The sequence below is a fragment of the Pelodiscus sinensis genome, chromosome 2 (genome assembly GCF_049634645.1).
Source record: "Pelodiscus sinensis isolate JC-2024 chromosome 2, ASM4963464v1, whole genome shotgun sequence".
Taxonomy (NCBI): domain Eukaryota; kingdom Metazoa; phylum Chordata; order Testudines; family Trionychidae; genus Pelodiscus; species Pelodiscus sinensis.
In genome coordinates this window covers 29,416,601-29,433,912 of record NC_134712.1, presented here as the reverse complement: position 1 = coordinate 29,433,912, position 17,312 = coordinate 29,416,601, and the positions used below count along the sequence as shown (strand labels likewise).

General features: G+C 42.6%; 1 protein-coding gene across 1 annotated transcript in view; it reads right to left on the bottom strand.

The window, feature by feature from the left end:
* Positions 1-17,312, bottom strand: part of NUDCD1 (NudC domain containing 1) — a 135,676-nt gene that overhangs the window by 43,815 nt on the left and 74,549 nt on the right. Inside the window, exons 7-8 of the mRNA XM_075920212.1 lie at positions 11,480-11,624; positions 1,239-1,364 (exon numbers count right to left, since the gene is read on the bottom strand). Of these exons, the coding sequence (XP_075776327.1) occupies positions 1,239-1,364; positions 11,480-11,624 (271 nt within the window). The remainder of the gene's footprint in view (positions 1-1,238; positions 1,365-11,479; positions 11,625-17,312) is intronic.

Sequence of the window (17,312 nt, the reverse complement as noted above, 5' to 3'; positions counted from 1 at the left end):
TTGGAAAGCCACTGGGCTTTTTGTCCAAATGGGCTGGCGCCAAAGGGAGGTGTGGAGTAAGGGAACATTGGGACATCATTGTCCCTCCTGACTGCACCTGGAGTGGGGTGGAGCTGACCATGCTGGAGAGACTTCTCTCAGTGAGCAAGAATAGCACTGGAAGACACAGCAAGTCCTAGGTCACTTCAAAAGCTTTTAGTCGAGGGAAGTGGCAGGTGCTGGCCACTAGGAACTGAGAAGCACAGGGAGCCCAGACTAAACTGCTCACCTGGGCAGAAGTTGACACAGCCTTACCAGGATTGGGAGCTGTGTCCTGACAGGGTTCTCACAGTTGTTTGCCTCTTGGATTTGGCTGCAGGAAAACAATCCTTCTCCGTCTTCTTTTCCTTCTGAGGCACTGCCAGCTGAGACTCATGCCTGCTCACTGACTGTGGGAGGTGCTATCTTGGCACTGAGAGTCTCAGGATGACTCCTTTCTCAGCACCAGATTTCTTGACAACAGTACCAGGGCGCTCTGCACCCATGAAAAGGTGCTAGAAGCAGGGTCCACTTTTTATGAGGGATGGAGGAGAGCTGCCTCCAAGAGTACAACTTAAAGCTGCTGCTCCCTTTTGTAAGAGTTCTGAAGCAGAATTTGAGGCAGATCTTACAGAAGTCTTTTTAGTGACCTTCCCCTAGGCACCATAAGCAGGAGAAGAGAGTATCACTTCATGCAGACCAAACAGTTTTTAAACCCTGGGAACAATGACATGCCATGGCTCCAGGGAGTCGAGATGGGAGTAGAGACCCCCAACAACTCTAACTACTGACTAACTGAGCGAAAGATAACAAGAACTCTGAGGTTGAAGGTGTTTGCTGATGATAAAATGGAACTGAGGGGGTGGCAGGTCAGCAAGGCTCTATATTGAGCACCCTGGATATGAGACTCCAGTGGGTGTCCTGGCTGACCTGACAGATCCTGCTACAGGCAAATCTTCCAGCCCCCATGCACATGTGCATGCATACACATGATTGGAATGGACATGATCAAGCACTCGATCTATTACTGAGGTTTCTCATTAAAGAAACTGTTGTAAGATTTCAGTGAAACTACACCAGTTTATATCAGCTGAGTGTGTGCCTTTGTTTTTTAGACTTCTCACCATGGAAAAACTATATTTCTATACTGAAAAATCTTGAATGGGAGACACTTGGGCCATTGGGACACAATGAATAGTTGGATTTAATATTTCACTTACCACATGTGTGATTTTCAATGTATTACCATCAAATCTGCATAAACTTGTGCTGTCTTCAAGAAAAATGTCACATTCCTCCAATTCCTGTGCATTACAAGGAGGGTTTTCTTTCTCAGGGTGTGGATTCTGAAACCAAAAAACAGTGAAATGTACTGAATACTTGGTGTCATGATTATGAGGGTTAGCCAGCAGCCTGGGGATTAAGGGGTTAACTACACCTAGCCAGGTGGAGTGACCAATAGGAATGTAGGTGGGACTTTTCAAACTGGGACAAAGGAATTTGGGTTTTTTTCTTTTCTCCCTTTTGTCTCTCTGGGAGAGTTCTCTGCAGCGACAGAGAGGGACAAGCATGTCTCTCTCTCTCCAAGACACCATTCTTCATTTTCTGTAAGTAGGGTAAAGTTTAGGTAGTTTCGTTAGGTTTTATTGTGTTATGGATTGGGTATGGGATCTGAGATCTGGCACTGCTTAAAAGATGTTTTGGCTTTTCTTTGTAACTAAGTTCTAGGCCCATGGAGTTTCTCCATGAGTATAGTTTGTTACCTTCCTCTCTAGTCATTATACTTGCAACCAGAATATTGTTGTAATAATAAAAGTTCTTTCTTTTCTTTTCTTAACCTGGCAGTGGTTAATGGTGTGCCCTGATTTTTGTTTTAGGGGGAAGATTTCCCAAATGATCTTTCCCCTGGTTTCTTTAGCAACATTTGGGTGGTGGCAGCGGAAGTTTTATTCCCAAGATCTAGGTTTTAAGATCTTGGGGGGAAGTTTTATACCAAAGCCTGGTAGATAAGGCTTTGGGGTACACTTGCTGGCCCCCACTTCTGCATTTATCATGCCAGAGTGGGGAAGGAGCCATGACACCTGGTACACAATATTATACATTTAAGTCGATGTGATGACATCAAGGATGAATATGGTTCTAGGTATTTCAGACTAAAGTCATCCCTTCAGTTAATGATTACGTTACTTGCCATAACATGTCTGTACTCCCAGATTCACATGTGTATGTTAATTTTGCATTCATCAGGTTTAATGTTATATAGCCTTGTCATTTGCTTAGGATATTGACAAAAGAATGCTCACAAAGGAATGTTTCTATTTTGACTTGGTTCATTTGTGGATGTAATGAATAACAGGAGGCCCTTTCGGTTGTCTATATCTTTTACTAGTTGCTATGCTTTCCCCACATTTATTAGATTGACTGCAGAGTAAAGTGTCATCTCACCAACGCAGGTATTTTTAACTTCAGCTTTAACCATAGCAGAAACGTCAGAAAACAATGGAGTGACTCACTGTGTAGCAGCTCCTGTTTATTTTTCAAATGCAAACTTCCTCTCAGCACTTCTAGTGGCCACTTAAAATTGACACAAGATTTATAGCTCTTTTATCCATCTGGTAATGGGAAAGCATACACATTTGGCCTTTGGCTGATATTTCTCAAGGCAAAAAGAACAAATATTAAGAGCACAGTAGAAATGGATATTTGCTGTGGGGGAAAGCAGGTAACCATGCACTTTTTAAAAATCACTTGAATAAGCTAGAGTTCACAAAGTAATAGAATTTCTCTCTTACTTTCTAGCGAGGCAGTTGTAACTTTCTAGCTACAGTTGTAAGTTAAGTACTCAACCTACACTGAAAAGGGATTTATTACTGTTGATAAGCTATAGTATTTTCCATTTCTATTTTCTAGGAATCAAAAGAGTGAGACTTTGGCCAAAGATTTGAAATCATAGTCACAGTACAGACAATTTAAAAAAATATCTGGATGGAGCAAACAGAGTGCAGTGTGACTTTTGGTGGGGGATGTTGTTTGTTACTAGAAAAAGTTTCATCTGAGGGAAGTTGAACTTCTTAGTGGAAAAGGCACTTAATTAAAATTCACTTTCTAAGAAAAGTCTGCACATTTATTAGGTATAAGCACATATGGGTAAATGTATTTTTTAAAGCTTGATCCGAGAGAATTTGTTTGTACTTTGTATTTATTGCTTTCTTCTTGCACTTTACCTATACATTGGAATTTTTAAATCTCAACAACAGAAAAGCAATTTGTGTTAGAAATCTGTGCTGGGGGGAGGGCAAGAACAGGAAGGCCAATGCGTGACCCAGCTAGGCTGTGAGGAGGTCAGAAGGAAGGACAGGAAGCTTGGCACATGACCCAGCTGGGCTGCCGTGGGAGCCCAGAAGCCTGGTGGGGTGGCAACGCAAGAATTTGGACTAGCAGCAAGGGAGTCACAAATGACCTCCCTAGTCTGGCAAAATCCCCCATCTGAGATCAGTCAGGTCCTCAGGGTGCCAGACTAGAGAGGTCCAACCTATAGAACTTTCCCATTCAAGTTTTTGGATGATGAATGTTATGTTTTTTGATGCCTCAATTAAAGTTATTGCCTTTTAGGATGAGTTGGGGAAGACTGCAGTGCAAGTAATCAGCACCTTCCTCCCTCTTTGCTCTTCATAATGGATATCTACTTTGCTTAGGAGATGGAGCGCTCACAGCCAAGGTGCAGAATTAGAGTAACTGATGTTTTGCTCTGAAAGACAATTACATCTAGTTTTCAACCATCTACTCCAGGACAGTCATTTTTAAGAGTCATACTTTAAATTACTATGCTTGCATATGGATGCTACCAACCATAGAATTGTTCAAACTGAGAGATGAAAGAAAACATTTGCTTAGCCAGGCTATGGATCTATTTCTGTCAAGGTTGTTCTCCATTCTGGCACTTCAAAGTGCAGAATGTGGGGGCTCACAGGGGACCTTAACAGCAACAGCAATGGCTTCTGTTTAAAAACTCCAAAAGGTCACAGGATCTCTGATCTCGGGTGGTACCCTACCGCTATTCAAATACAAAAACCCCTTGAAGCCGGGAAGAAGCACTTGGGAACTTCTCCCTGCGAGGTATCCCTAAGCTCTTATCCCTCCATTAAAAGGGAGCTTGAAAACAATTGCAATTTCTTAATAGGTGACCTTCAATCTCAAGCACATGCACATCCTCCTGCTTTTTCTTAGGACACAGGAATTAGATCATAGTCTTAAAAAAGGTAATTTTATTAATAAAACAAGGAAAGACATACTTGGTAAAGCATACTTGTTGTTGTTGCTCTGTAGCATCTAGCAACCAACATCAAAAAGAATTAAAGCACAGAGAATTGCTTCCCTGGGATTCAGTTTCAGTGTACAAGGGGATTTAGCACAAAGGAGTTGAAAAGAAAAGAGAAAAGAACAGAACCTGACTGCATCTAAATAAACATCTCCTGTTCCACTTACATCTGTTGATTCTTTTCTTAGACATGAATACTGTTAGAAAATCTATGCCTTATTACTGCTTAGTCCATTTCGCTCCCAGCTCCTGCTCTGGCTCACACATGAAGGGAAAAATGAAGCAGGCAAAAAATTATTATTTCATCTCAACCTTCTTCTACTCTTTCTTAATTGGCTCTCCTGGCTCCCTGCATATCCACTCTTCTGGGTTTAACCCTTTAAAAGCAATTTTTTTACTGAATGCTGGGATGTCTGGAAAAGGGTAGCACTCCTGCCGTCCATCGGAATTTCATAGGTGGCTGGGTGAGGTTCTGTGGCCTGCAATGTGCGGGAGATCTGACTGGATGATAATGATGCTCCTTTCTGGCTTTAAAGTCTATAGGCAGTTTAAAGATACCTATTGTAACCAGAGATCTGTTGCTGCTCAAAATCTGAGAGATAAATATCTATTTTTCTTTTATTTCATAGAAAAAATGAAAGCTTAAAACTAGAAGTTTAAATGCATCTTGATCCAGCATTTATTTATATGTATGGAATGGATAACTCAGAATTAGAACCAAATGACTGTGCCATAAAATGAAAAAATATTTTACAGGTAATTGACTGAATACTAAAGAGGGTCTCTGTACTGCAATAGCATTGTAAATGTACATTGTTTCAAAGTTCAGAGATAGAATTATGTTCTTCTGAAGAGCATGCTATAAAAGGGGCAATTAATTGTTAATAGATTCCATTATGTCAAGTCTTGTAACTATTATAATTTATATCAATTTTTAATAATTGCTTTCACTGATAAAATAACTTTTAATCCTGTCCTTATGGTAAGAAATATCTGATGTTTTACTGCTGTAGAATTTATATCTATTAGCTTACTTCCTCTTTATGCAAGTCAAGAACGTATACAAATGTTTCAAGGATATTAACTATTAGAAGTAGAAAAGCCCTATCAAAGTCATCTAGCTAATCCCATGCCAGCAAACCATGGTCCCCTACTTCTTATTTTCCAGTAATCAGCTTATTGTGGTGTTAAAATGAAACAATTTCCACCACTTTTCTTGGGAGGCTTTTTACAGTTTAATAGACTCCATTGTCAGCAAGCTCTCTTAATATTCAATATAAGCTTTGCATTGCTTTATTTTATTGATTTTGCCTATTACAATCCTCAGCTGCTCCTCCACATCCTATTGTCTATATCCTTCAAATACCTATGGGCAATGGGGAACCATGAACACTGTCTCTGGTCAAGGCTGATCAGAGACTGGAAGTAGAAGAACTTTATTCCATCTCTGAACTCAGACTGTGCCAGCTCTAAATTGACATAGCAACACTCCATGTTCACTGCCAATCCACTGTCCAACAAACTAAGTCAGAATGGACTTTCTACTGCCTGCCCTAAAGTAATAGTTTATGGAGCTGGGCAAAATATTCTGGACAAATAAATTATTTCCAAAATTGCCATTTCAGCTCAATCAAAACTTGCAAATTTGACATAAATCTGTCAGTTTTGGACAAATGCAATTTTTAGGGCTAGTTTCAGTTGGGGGCTTACGAACCACACACAAAGCAATTAGAGAAGGAGAAAAGAAATCTTAATTCTGACTACCTACCAACAAAACTAACTAAACTGTAACTGTAACAATGTGAACTAGTAAACGAATAAGGAGAGCAACTGCGGTTCCGACCGACGCTGACGGCAGTAGACAAGGAATGTAAGGGACAGTTGCTGCGCATGCGTGGTAACGGCACCATACATGCTGCTGGCCTCGTCTGCATGGCACACTGGAGCTTCTCATTTTTGAATACCTCTAGTATTAAAAAGATACTCTAGCTTTGCTGGGAGACATGACTGTTTCTAACACCAATGGATTTCAGGGCTAAAGAAGATTTAATATAGAAGCTTTAGGGCTATCTTATCAGACTCTCCTTAGACTCAGACAGTCAAAAAGTAGACCTGGATGACTGCACTCCAGCTTTCCCCACCTGTTCTGAGTATCTTGTGGTCACTGGGGGACTAGTGGAATGGGGCGGGGAGAAGGGGAAAATCAGGACTGCATTCTATTAATCTTAAAAAAATTCTTTAAAAGACTGGATTAAGATCATGCAAAGTCTACCAAGCACAATATTGCTGTATGTCCTATTTTGAAAATTCATAAAAACCACAACCCCTGCCCCCCTTTTAAAACCTTTATCAGAAAACTCTCCTGCAACACTTCAAATTTATTCTACCACAACATTTATTCTTTGGCAAACAGAAGCAAATGAGTAATAAGCAGCCTTCATTTCAGGCTGAAGAATTAAAATCAAAGTACTGTAAATGTTAGAAAAATATATTTTATTGGATTTTCTAAAATGTTTATCATTTTAAAATATTATCTTAAAAATCTGACAACTGCAGTTGGATTTTTGCTGAATTGTTACTTTGCTGTTAAGCATTATTTGAACACACTAGTTGTAAAATTAAAAAAAATCAGATTATAGTTAAAGCCAGTTTATGCCTTTTTTTCTTAAAATTAACTAGCATTTTATTTATCTCAATGACCAAATCCAATGTTTGTAAATATAAATTTTAACAAGAGGTGTATACTTTAAGATTACTTGCAAACATTCCCAAATATTGAATCATATCACCTCAATCACAGAATTTGACTTTGCAAAATTAAATAATTATTTTAATAAAATATCCTCTGGTCACTTTACACTACCTACTAGGTGGTCAGCACAGACATGAACAAAAATTGAGAACGCAGAGCAGGATCAAGTCTTATATAATGCATTTATCACTATAAAACTTCAAACTCAAAAAATATTTTATCTTGTGTTAAAGAGATTTGTAAAGATGGATTACTTAGCAAATTTAAGCTACAGATTAAACACCCCCACCCAAACCATCACAAAGACTTAAAAAAACAAACAAACATAAAAATAACATCACAAGATGCCAATTATGACCCTAATGACAAAAAGACCTATGATTTTCTCTTTAAACCTTTCTGGAGGGGGGGGAAAAACTCCCAAACTTGAGCATAATAATGTCAGCACATTTTGAACACGCTGAACACCAAAAAAGGTATATTGGCATTGGAAGAGGTTCAAGAAAGGGCAACAAAATTGATTAGGGGTTTGGAACAGATTCCATATGAAGAGAGATTAAAAAGACTAGGACTTTTCAGCTTAGAAAAGAGGAGACTAAGGGGGGATATGACAGAGGTCTATAAAATCATGACTGGTCTGGAAAAAGTGAATAAGGAAGAGTTATTTACTTATTCCCACAATATAAGAACTAGGGGTCACCAAATGAATTAATAGGCAGTAGTTTTAAAACAAACAAAAGGAGGTTTTTCTTCACTCAGTGCACATTCAACTTGTAGAACTCCTTGCCAGATGATGTGGTGAAGACTATGACTTCAACAGGATTCAAAAAAAGAGCTAGATAGATTCATGAACGTTAGATCCATCAATAGCTATTAGCCAGGATGGGTAGAAAGATGTCTCTAGTCTCGGGTTTTTTTCTGGAAATGGGTGACAGGAGAGGGATCACATGAGGATTACCTGTTGTGTTCCCTCCTTCTGGGGTATCTGGTATTGGCCACTGTCAGCAGACAGGATACTGGGCTAGATGGACCTTTGGTGTAATCTAGTATAGCCATTCTTATGTTCTTAATATTTGAATTGTTCCAAATTTTCAACTGTGCAGTGAATTTATATTGCCTCTTAGTTAGTCTGGCCACCTCAATTGTGAGGTACATCCCACCTACTTCGAAAATGTGAGTTTCTCTTGGAGTCTGAAATAAGAGTACAACAAAAACCCTGAACAGTACCTACCACATCAAAATGGACTCCACTCCCTGAAGATGGGATTATTAAAAGGCACCCAAAAGTCTGTGCCTTTAGTTGAGATCCGCATAAAAATGTCTTTTACGATAAGCAGCTCACATTTCAAATCTGGATACTCATGGCATCCAATTTATAAAAGGTGACTTCACAAAACGGCATTTTGTCTCTCTCTATCAGTGGTGGACAACCTGCCACCCAAGGGTTGCATGTAGACCAGAGTTATATGGGTGCTCATGAGATTTTTGGTTTACTGTTCCCCATGATTCTGCTGGTTTCCAGGTGCATAGTTTTTTTCCTACTAGTATTATTATAGTGACATGCACTTAAAGCAAGGGCACATGAAGTGAGGTGCATGCTGACTTCACACAAAACACTGACAGTCGTACATTCCCTCTGCATTCAAAGTACTGCTATGGTTCTGTCAGCACATGCTGCAAATTTTAGATACACAAGTCATCATCATCATCGCCTTTCATGCCCACTGGCATATAGGGCAGCAACAAAGGTCCTCCACTTCTGTCTGTCTCTGGCCAGCCTCTCAATAGTGCCCCAAATGTCATTCATGCTCTTCATTTCTATTTCAACTGTCTGGCGCCATGTTATCTGGGGTCGTCCTCATTTGCACTTCCCTTCAGGGGTCCAGTGCACAGCAATCTTTGTGATGGAGCTTCCATCTTTCCTGAGCACATGCCCAATCCTTCTCCAGCATCTTTCATAACGATGGTAGCCATGTTATCTTGTTCACACCGCGCAAGCAGGTCCAGATTTGAAATTATTCTTGGCCAAAAAATATGGAGGATCCTCCAAAGACTTCTGGTGTGAAAAGTCGACAAGAACTCAAGTGCAGTTAGCAAAACTACCCTATCCCCGGAGACCATCTTGGTTACGCAAATCTTACAGCATACTGAGAGGAAGGAGGGCAACTCACATGGAACAATTGCTAGCCTAGGTTGCCCATCTCTATTGTATAAGCTTCTTTTTGTGCTCATATGAGGAAATGAATACCCTTGCTTACCAAACCTCCTCCAAAAGTTACTTTAAATCAGTACAGCCTGGAACAGACATTTCACAAGCAGTAGGTGTAGAAGAAAGGGAGCCTGAAACATCAGGCCTGGTATAAGTGGCCTGGACTCAAAATAAAGTAGTGTTCAAGCCTTGGTGATATAAAGCAAAATTAGCAAAAATCCAGTTGAGAGCAGAAGTCACAAAATATACCGGTTTTCAAGTTCACAAAACCTGGTAAGAACATGGTTAGCACTACACACTTCTACACAGTAGTAGGAACAGGACACTCACACAAACACATTCCAGAAAGATGGTACAGTAGACTTCCGATAATCCGGCACCTTTGGGACCTAGGTAGTGCTGGATTATTGGATATGCCAGAGTGTCAGGAGGTACTCCGGCGGGGGGCTGTGATGGGTCTGCCGGGACCTGCACTGCGTCCGGGGAGTGGGAGGGGAACAGCACAGCGAGGGGCGAACCCTCCGCCATTTTGCAGGAAGGCAGGGGAAATCCCGCTCCTGCCAGCCGGACAATTGGAGCTGCTGTGAGCCCCATGGGCACTCGCAGCTGGGAAAGGAAAGGGGAGAAGAGGGCAAGAGGATTATACCCCTGTGACGGGTCTGCCGGGACCCGCACTGCAACCGGTTGGGGGTGGGCGGGGAACGGCGCGGAAAGGGGTGAACCCTCCGCCATTTTGCAGGAAGGCGGGGGAAACCCCGCGCCGCCGCTGAGAGTTTCCGGGAGGGGAGCGGGCTCCCCACCCCCTAGACTTCAGTAGTTATCGCCAAGCAGGGGGGTAAGGGGTGGCGCTGCGGGACCAACCCGGCAACACCCTAGCTGCTATGCTCCGCGCTGCATCCCCAAATCCGCCGCTGCTGAAACTGATGAACAGCGGACTTGGGGAAGCTGCAGAGCAGAGCAGCTGGGGTGCTGCCAGGTTGGTCACGCAGCGTCGCCCCTCACACCCCCCTGCTCGGCGATAACTACTGCAGTCTGGGGGGTGGAAAGCCCGCTCCCCTCCCGGAAACTCTCGGCGGCGGTGCGGGGCTTCCCCCGCCTTCCTGCAAAATGGCGGAGGGTTCACCCCTTTCCGCGCCGTTCCCCGCCCACCCCCAACCGGTTGCAGTGCGGGTCCCGGCAGACCCGTCATAGGGGTATAGTCCTCTTGCCCTCTTCTCCCCTTTCCTTTCCCAGCTGCGAGTGCCCATGGGGCTCACAGCAGCTCCAATTGTCCGGCTGGCAGGAGAATTTCTGGGTTCCAGTTGGTGCTGGACTATCAGGAGTGCCGGACCACTGGATGCTGGACAATTGGAGTTTTACTGTATTAAAATACCTCAAAACAGCGTTATGGTATAAACAAACTCCCTGAAGATGCTATGACAATACAATGATCCTCTCAAAGATAGGAATAGGATGATAAGGCAATGAATATAGATGTTTTGATGGAACTAACATGTGCAAAGTAAATAATAGTAAAAACCATGTCAGAAGGACAAAGTATAACTTGTTTGTATCAGTATATAAAAGAAAGGTCATACATAAATGGTATATCTTTGTGCAGTGAGTGGGGGAAGGGTGGAAAGTGCCATCATTCACTGAGTGGGTCCACAAGGCGTATACGTGTTAATGGTCCTGTAAATTGTATGAGGTGCTAGGACTGTGTTTTATCAGCAATAATCCTGGCCAGATGCCTTGGCTAGTAAAATAGGTTTGTAGTTTTATTGGGAAGTTTGATTGAGATATACAGTGTCTGCTATCAGAACAGAGCTGGGACAGTATTGAAAGAACTCATCTAACAAACGACTAACTACAGCAGGAAAACAAATACACAACACACCATACTCAGTCATTCTTTTAGTGTTTGCTCAACAAAACATATGCCAACTGAATTCAGTATGTGTGGATTATGTTACCATTTAAATTTTGTACTCTATATATAGATTATGAAAAATGATAAAAACTACTTAGTGTCATTATAGTTTAATAACTGTAACTGAACAAAAAAGAATGTTAATAGTTAGATTCCTAAATGACCTGACTGATTACATAATGTCAAAAAAGGGAGAGCCTGGTTCTCAAGACTATAAACCTTGAGCACATCTATAAGGATTTTCTAATGTTATTTTTCATTTTAATTTCTTACCATTTCTTCAGAGGTAAGATGCATCAGGCGTTCAGCTACTGCAGAACACTGGGAAGAGTCCATGATGAATTCTCCTCGTGAATCATCCACTATCAGCTCTGGCCACATGGGTCCTTCATCTTTCTTAATTATAGAAATCTCCAAACTAAAGGACAAATATGGGGTTGGAAGGTAAGAAGATATATGTAACATTAAAAATAGCATCACTATATTTGCAAACTGACTACTTCTAAACATAGATTTTAAGGGAAGTTTAGGATTAATAATCCAAAAATTTTATCCTAATTTCTGCCATTCACAGAATTTGCAATAAAAAGTCTCCTTTTCTAGTTACACCAAAGTAAGAATATCCATCAGAAAATTAAAACAAAAACAGATGCAGGCAATATCAAATTCCTAGACCAGAAAGAACCATTTTAGTCTGATCTCCTGAATAACTTCTCCAAAATAATTCCTAGAACATATTTATTTATTTAAAAATTGTAAATGAAGGAGAATAGGCAAAGACTCTTGGTAAGTTATTCTAATAATTAATTACTCTTAGTGTTAAGAATTTACAACTTTTTTCCAGTGAGAATTTGTCTAGGCGAAAATTGTTATATAGACATTCAAGCTTCAGGTTGGAGCCTGGGATCTGAGACCCTTTGTGGTGGGAGTGTCTAACAATCTGGGATCCAGCACAAAGTGAACATCTACACAGCAATTCTAGTGCTCCACAACCTGAGCCCGCAGTCAGCTGTGGGTGTTTAGTTACTGTGTAGACATACCATTTCTGTCTACAAACAAATCACACTAACCACCCAGGCTCTCCAGACCTTGTGGGGGTGGCTGGGCCAAACCCTGAGTCAAGCTGGTACCCACGGTTCAAGCTCTATTACTTTGCAGCCCTACTGAACTTGTGCTCTAGGAGTCTGCCAACAATATCCCACAATCTCACTTTCATCTTTATGTCTTCAGTCCTGCAATCACTGACATGCAAGTTTAACAGTAAGCATGAATATTCCTTTTGACATCAGTGAAACAATATGTGCTTATGTACGTTGGCCAAATTGGAAACAGGTTTGGGCTTGAAATACTTATGAGAGTTGGTATATTTCCTAAAATCTACAGAGATGTTTTTGAGTTGGAAAAATGCCTGTTAAACATTCTTTAGTGAATTAATGGAAGATAAAAAGCAAAGCATCTACTGGCTGACTGCATCATTGCTATTATATATTTTATTCAAAATCACTGACATTTAAAAAAAGAAAAAGGAAAAAAACAGTAATCAAGCAATAGTAAAGACAAAATAAAATGTGAGTATTCCCAATGAAACAAAGGGTACTAATTCTATAATGAAAGTTAAGAAGATAGCTCAAAAGTGGTTTTGCAAAATTCACTCTTATCAAACACAAAACTATTAGATATAATACAGTAATCACAAGCAAAGTGTCCTGGAAATAGACCCTTTCAAGAAGATATGGTTAATAAAAAGCTCTGTTAACAGAAGTTGGTCAACTGCTTACAAGTGAACTAGACTAATAACACACAAAGTATCATTAAAAGAATAACTAAATGCTCTATGGAGGCCGGCGTTCTTGGAAACTACATTCCTGGGAGGCGGGGGGGGGGGGGGGGGGGAGGAAGGGGAGTAGTACCTGACAGATTTTAAATTTTGTAAGTACATTTCTATTAACATTTAATAGTGATTTTTACTTCTATGTACTTTATGTGTTTTACAACTAATAATAGGTTTTTGCATTAATCTTGGGAGAGCGAGCGCGGTGGCTTTAAGCAATTTTCACGGACAAATTTGTTTAGCAAAGAGCAAAGGGATTATATCTATGGAACAAAAAAAGGGATTCATGTCTACTGTTCAGTTATTTCTCATTTATTAATATGTGCTTCACAACCTTCTCTGCGGCTGAATCAGGACCTGGGGCAGAGCAGCTGGGGTGCTGCCGGGTTGGTCCAGTAGTGCCCAGGCGGCGCTGCAGGACCAATCGGCAGCGCCCCACCTGCTCTGCCCCAGGGTCCAAAACAAAAGCCTGGTCTGCTGGGGGGGGTGGGGGGGCACACTAGCTGTGCCCCCCCCAGCAGACCAGGGACACGGGGAGCAGAGCCGCAGCGGCAGCGGGGTGCCGCGCCTCTGAGGCTTTGCTCTGGCAAAGTCTCAGAGGCGCGGGACTCCGCCGCGGCTGCGGCTTCAGTCCCGGTGCCTGTGGTCTGCTGGGGACGGTCCCCAGCAGACCACAGGCACCGGGACTGAAGCCGCAGCCGCGGCGGGTTCCCGCGCTTGTGAGGCTTTGCTCTGGCAAAGCCTCAGAAGCGCGGGAACCTGCCCGGTGCCTCTGGTCTGCTGGAGATGGTCTCCAGCAGACCAGAGGCACCGGAGCAGCTTACGAACGGGGCTTTCTCGCCCCGGAGCTCGCAGGTAGCAATCCGCCACCTCGACCTCCGGGGCGAGAAAGCCCCGTTCGTAAGTGCGGATCCGACATAAGTCGGATCCGCGTAAGTCGGGGACTGCCTGTATAGCATATCAAAGACAACATACAAGATTAATTCCATTGTGAACCACATCTGAACAACAAGACTTGTAGCACAAATATATAAACTTATTCTAGGTACAGCCTCCCCAAACTGGTCTTGCAGCTAAAAAGCATCATTAAAATCTGGATAAGGACATCTGGATTTTATTCATATATTCATAGCTGTCACAGTCTTGATACCTGGCAAATTGCTCAGTGTTTGTATTCCCACCTTTCCCACCTTTCCCTATTTGCACAATGGGAACAATTATACATACTTGTCTCACAGGAATATTTGGCATCTGAGGAAGTGCTACGGAAGTGTAACATACCAAATCCCTCATAGTGTGAGGGCATGGGACTGGACTCAATGACCTCTCAAGGTCCCTTCTAGTTCTAGTGTTCCATGATTCTATGAAATATTACGGGCAATTTTGCTAATGCTTATTTAAGAGAGATTCTCCTCCTTAAAACCCTGTAGTTTAGTACAATGTCTTTGTCCTTTTGTGGTCTTCCTCCTACCTTTAGTCTCTTATTGGATATCATTCTCTTATATTATCCATTTTACAATGAAATAGTGGTGAATGCAGTTCCTTGTACCAGTTAAGTTTCACTCTTCTCCCATACAAGGCAGAGAATTAGCACAATTCACATGGGTAAATGGAGATAGCCCATCTCCTAGAACTGGAAGGGACCTTGAAGGTCATGGAATCCAGTCCCCTGCCTTCACAGTAGGACCAAGTACCATCCCTGACAAATTTTTGCCCCAAATCCCTAAATGGCCTCCTCAAGGATTGAACTCACAACCCTGGGTTTAGCAAGCCAATGCTCAAACCACTGAGCTATCCCTCTCTCCATGTACTTTGCTTAACTGGGGGAACCTAACTGTACTATGTCCCACTCCTACCAGTCATAAAACAAGCTCAAGGCTACATCTTTGATATATATGACGGTAATCTTACAGTGCACTAAACTGGATTCAAATATCTCAAGAAATTATACTTTAATTTAGATTTTACAATTTTTAACAAGTGAGAAGAGGAAAAAGGAGAGAAATCTATATCAATTGAAAATAAATATTACAATCCTGCACTGTATTTGTCTGATGTACATAATGATAAACATTCATTTAAAAGTGTAAAGGTAGAAGATAATTTTCAAAACTTAAGACAAATACTTCTTTTCCATTAAATCATTATTTTTAATATGGATTTTGGACTAACTTGTTTGGCTGAACAAAAAGTAAGACTCGGTGGACCTGTAGGTTCCAAAATTGTACATTGTTTTGTTTTTCAGTGCAGTTATGTAAAAAAATCCTCTGCACTTGTAACTTGCACTTTCAGAATACAAAACTTGCATTACAATGTATAAAGTAAATTGAAAAATACTCTTCTCTTGTATAGTGTAAATATGTATAATACAAATAATATAAAGTGAGAAATGTATATTTAGTATACTGTGTTTTAATTGAAATCAATGTATTTGGAATTTTGTAAAAAGCTGAAATTATGTAAATAAACGTTATCCTATTATTGTTCAATGATGTGATTAAAACTGTGATTGATTGCAATTTTTTAATGGATTGACAGGCCTACATCTATTATATATCACCAACTAGCAGATGGATCTGGCTTTGCTCACATCTTTAAATGAAGTAATAGGTTTTTGGGTTTGTGTGGAAAATAAAATATACATGTTTTAATTAAATGATTTTTCAAAATTGAAGGAAAAAGAAGTTTGCATTAATAAAAGGAAAGTGATTCAAACAATAGATAGGCTTGTTGGTAGACAGTATTTGCAGTTTAGTTTTTTGCTAGAGTAAAAAAGGAGTGGGGGTGCAGGAGTGAGGGAGGGAGTGGAGGATTGTGGGTGCAGGGTTTGTGAAGGGGGCTCAGGGCAGGGAGTGGGGGGGTTGGAGTTAGGGAAGGGGTGGGGGCTCAGGGTAGGGGATGGAGGTGCAAGAATGAAGGCAGGGGGATGGAAGAGTAAAGAGCAGGGGCAGGGAAGTGGGGTGGCTCAGGTCAAGAGGTGGGGATGCAAAACTCAGGGCAGGCACGGGGGGTGCAGGGCTCAGGACAGAGGACTGAGAGGCAGGGGAAAGGCTTACTGGAGATGGCGCTGCTTTGGTGGTGACTCCTTCAGTGGCACCAGGGTTGCAGGCAACAGTCCCAGACTCTGTGGGTGAGGAGCCTCCAGGGGTCCTGGCCTGCAGCAGCACCATCACCCCATGATATGCAGGCTGTCTATAGGGAAGGAGCAGGGATACCGGGCCGGCCTGAGGCCTGCAGGCTCTCAAGGGGAGTGGTCAAGGCTCCAGACTGGCCCCTCCGTGGCCAAAACATTGTCCAAGGAGAGACAGACTTTGGGGGACTGCCCCCAGAAGCCACCCTATGGTCAGCAAGCTCTACACATAGGGGAGGAGCAGAGCTCTCGGGGCTGGCCCTTTCCCCCCAGCCTGCAGTGCTCCCTCCCACTGTCTGCAGTCTTTTCAGAAGTGGGCAAAGCTCCAGGGGCCAGTCCTGACTTCCATTGCTGCACCCCACTCTCACCCCGGCAACCTGAATGTTGCCTGGGTGGCGACCACAGGTTCCAAGGACAGCTCCTGGCCTCCAGAGGAACCCCCCCTCTATGGCCTGCAAGTTCTTCACAGAGGTATGGGGGAAGGAGATAGGTTCTGGGGGGCTTCCCCCAGCCTTCAGCATCCTCCTACATAGCCTGCAAGCTGTGCAGGGAGGAGGGTGTAGGCTCTGGGATCGGCCCTGGTCTCCAACAGCCCCCCACAGTCCACAGGCTCTCTGGGGGGAGGCAGAGGTCTGGGGACTGTTCTCAGCTTGCAGAACCTCCCCTCCCCCCATGGCCTGTGGGTTCTATGCAGGGGTTGGGGGCAGCCACCAGCACCCTCCCATATGGCCTGCAGGCTGTGGCAGGAGTGAGGTTCAGTCTGGTGGGGGGGAGGGAGAGAGGAGGGCAGGCTCCAAGGGCTGTCTCTGGCCTGAGCACCACCCCCTGCAGTCTACAGACCTGCAGTCTGTCCTGGTACCAGGATATGGTACCCAACCCCAGCCTCACTTGGAGGGGGCAGTTCTTCTGGCTGGGGATGGAGGGTCCTGGATAAGGATGTTAAGTACTGAGTAAATGACTAATCATGTACTCAATACAATTTTTACTGAGTACATGATTAGTCAATAAGTGGCCACTACAACTCTGCAGTAGAAATATAGCGGGAACTGGGTACGCAAGCAGCCTGGCTCCTACTACATTTAAATTTCAGATTCACAGTGAGGGTAGGTCCAGCAACCAGAGTGAACCAGGACTTCTTCAGTCAC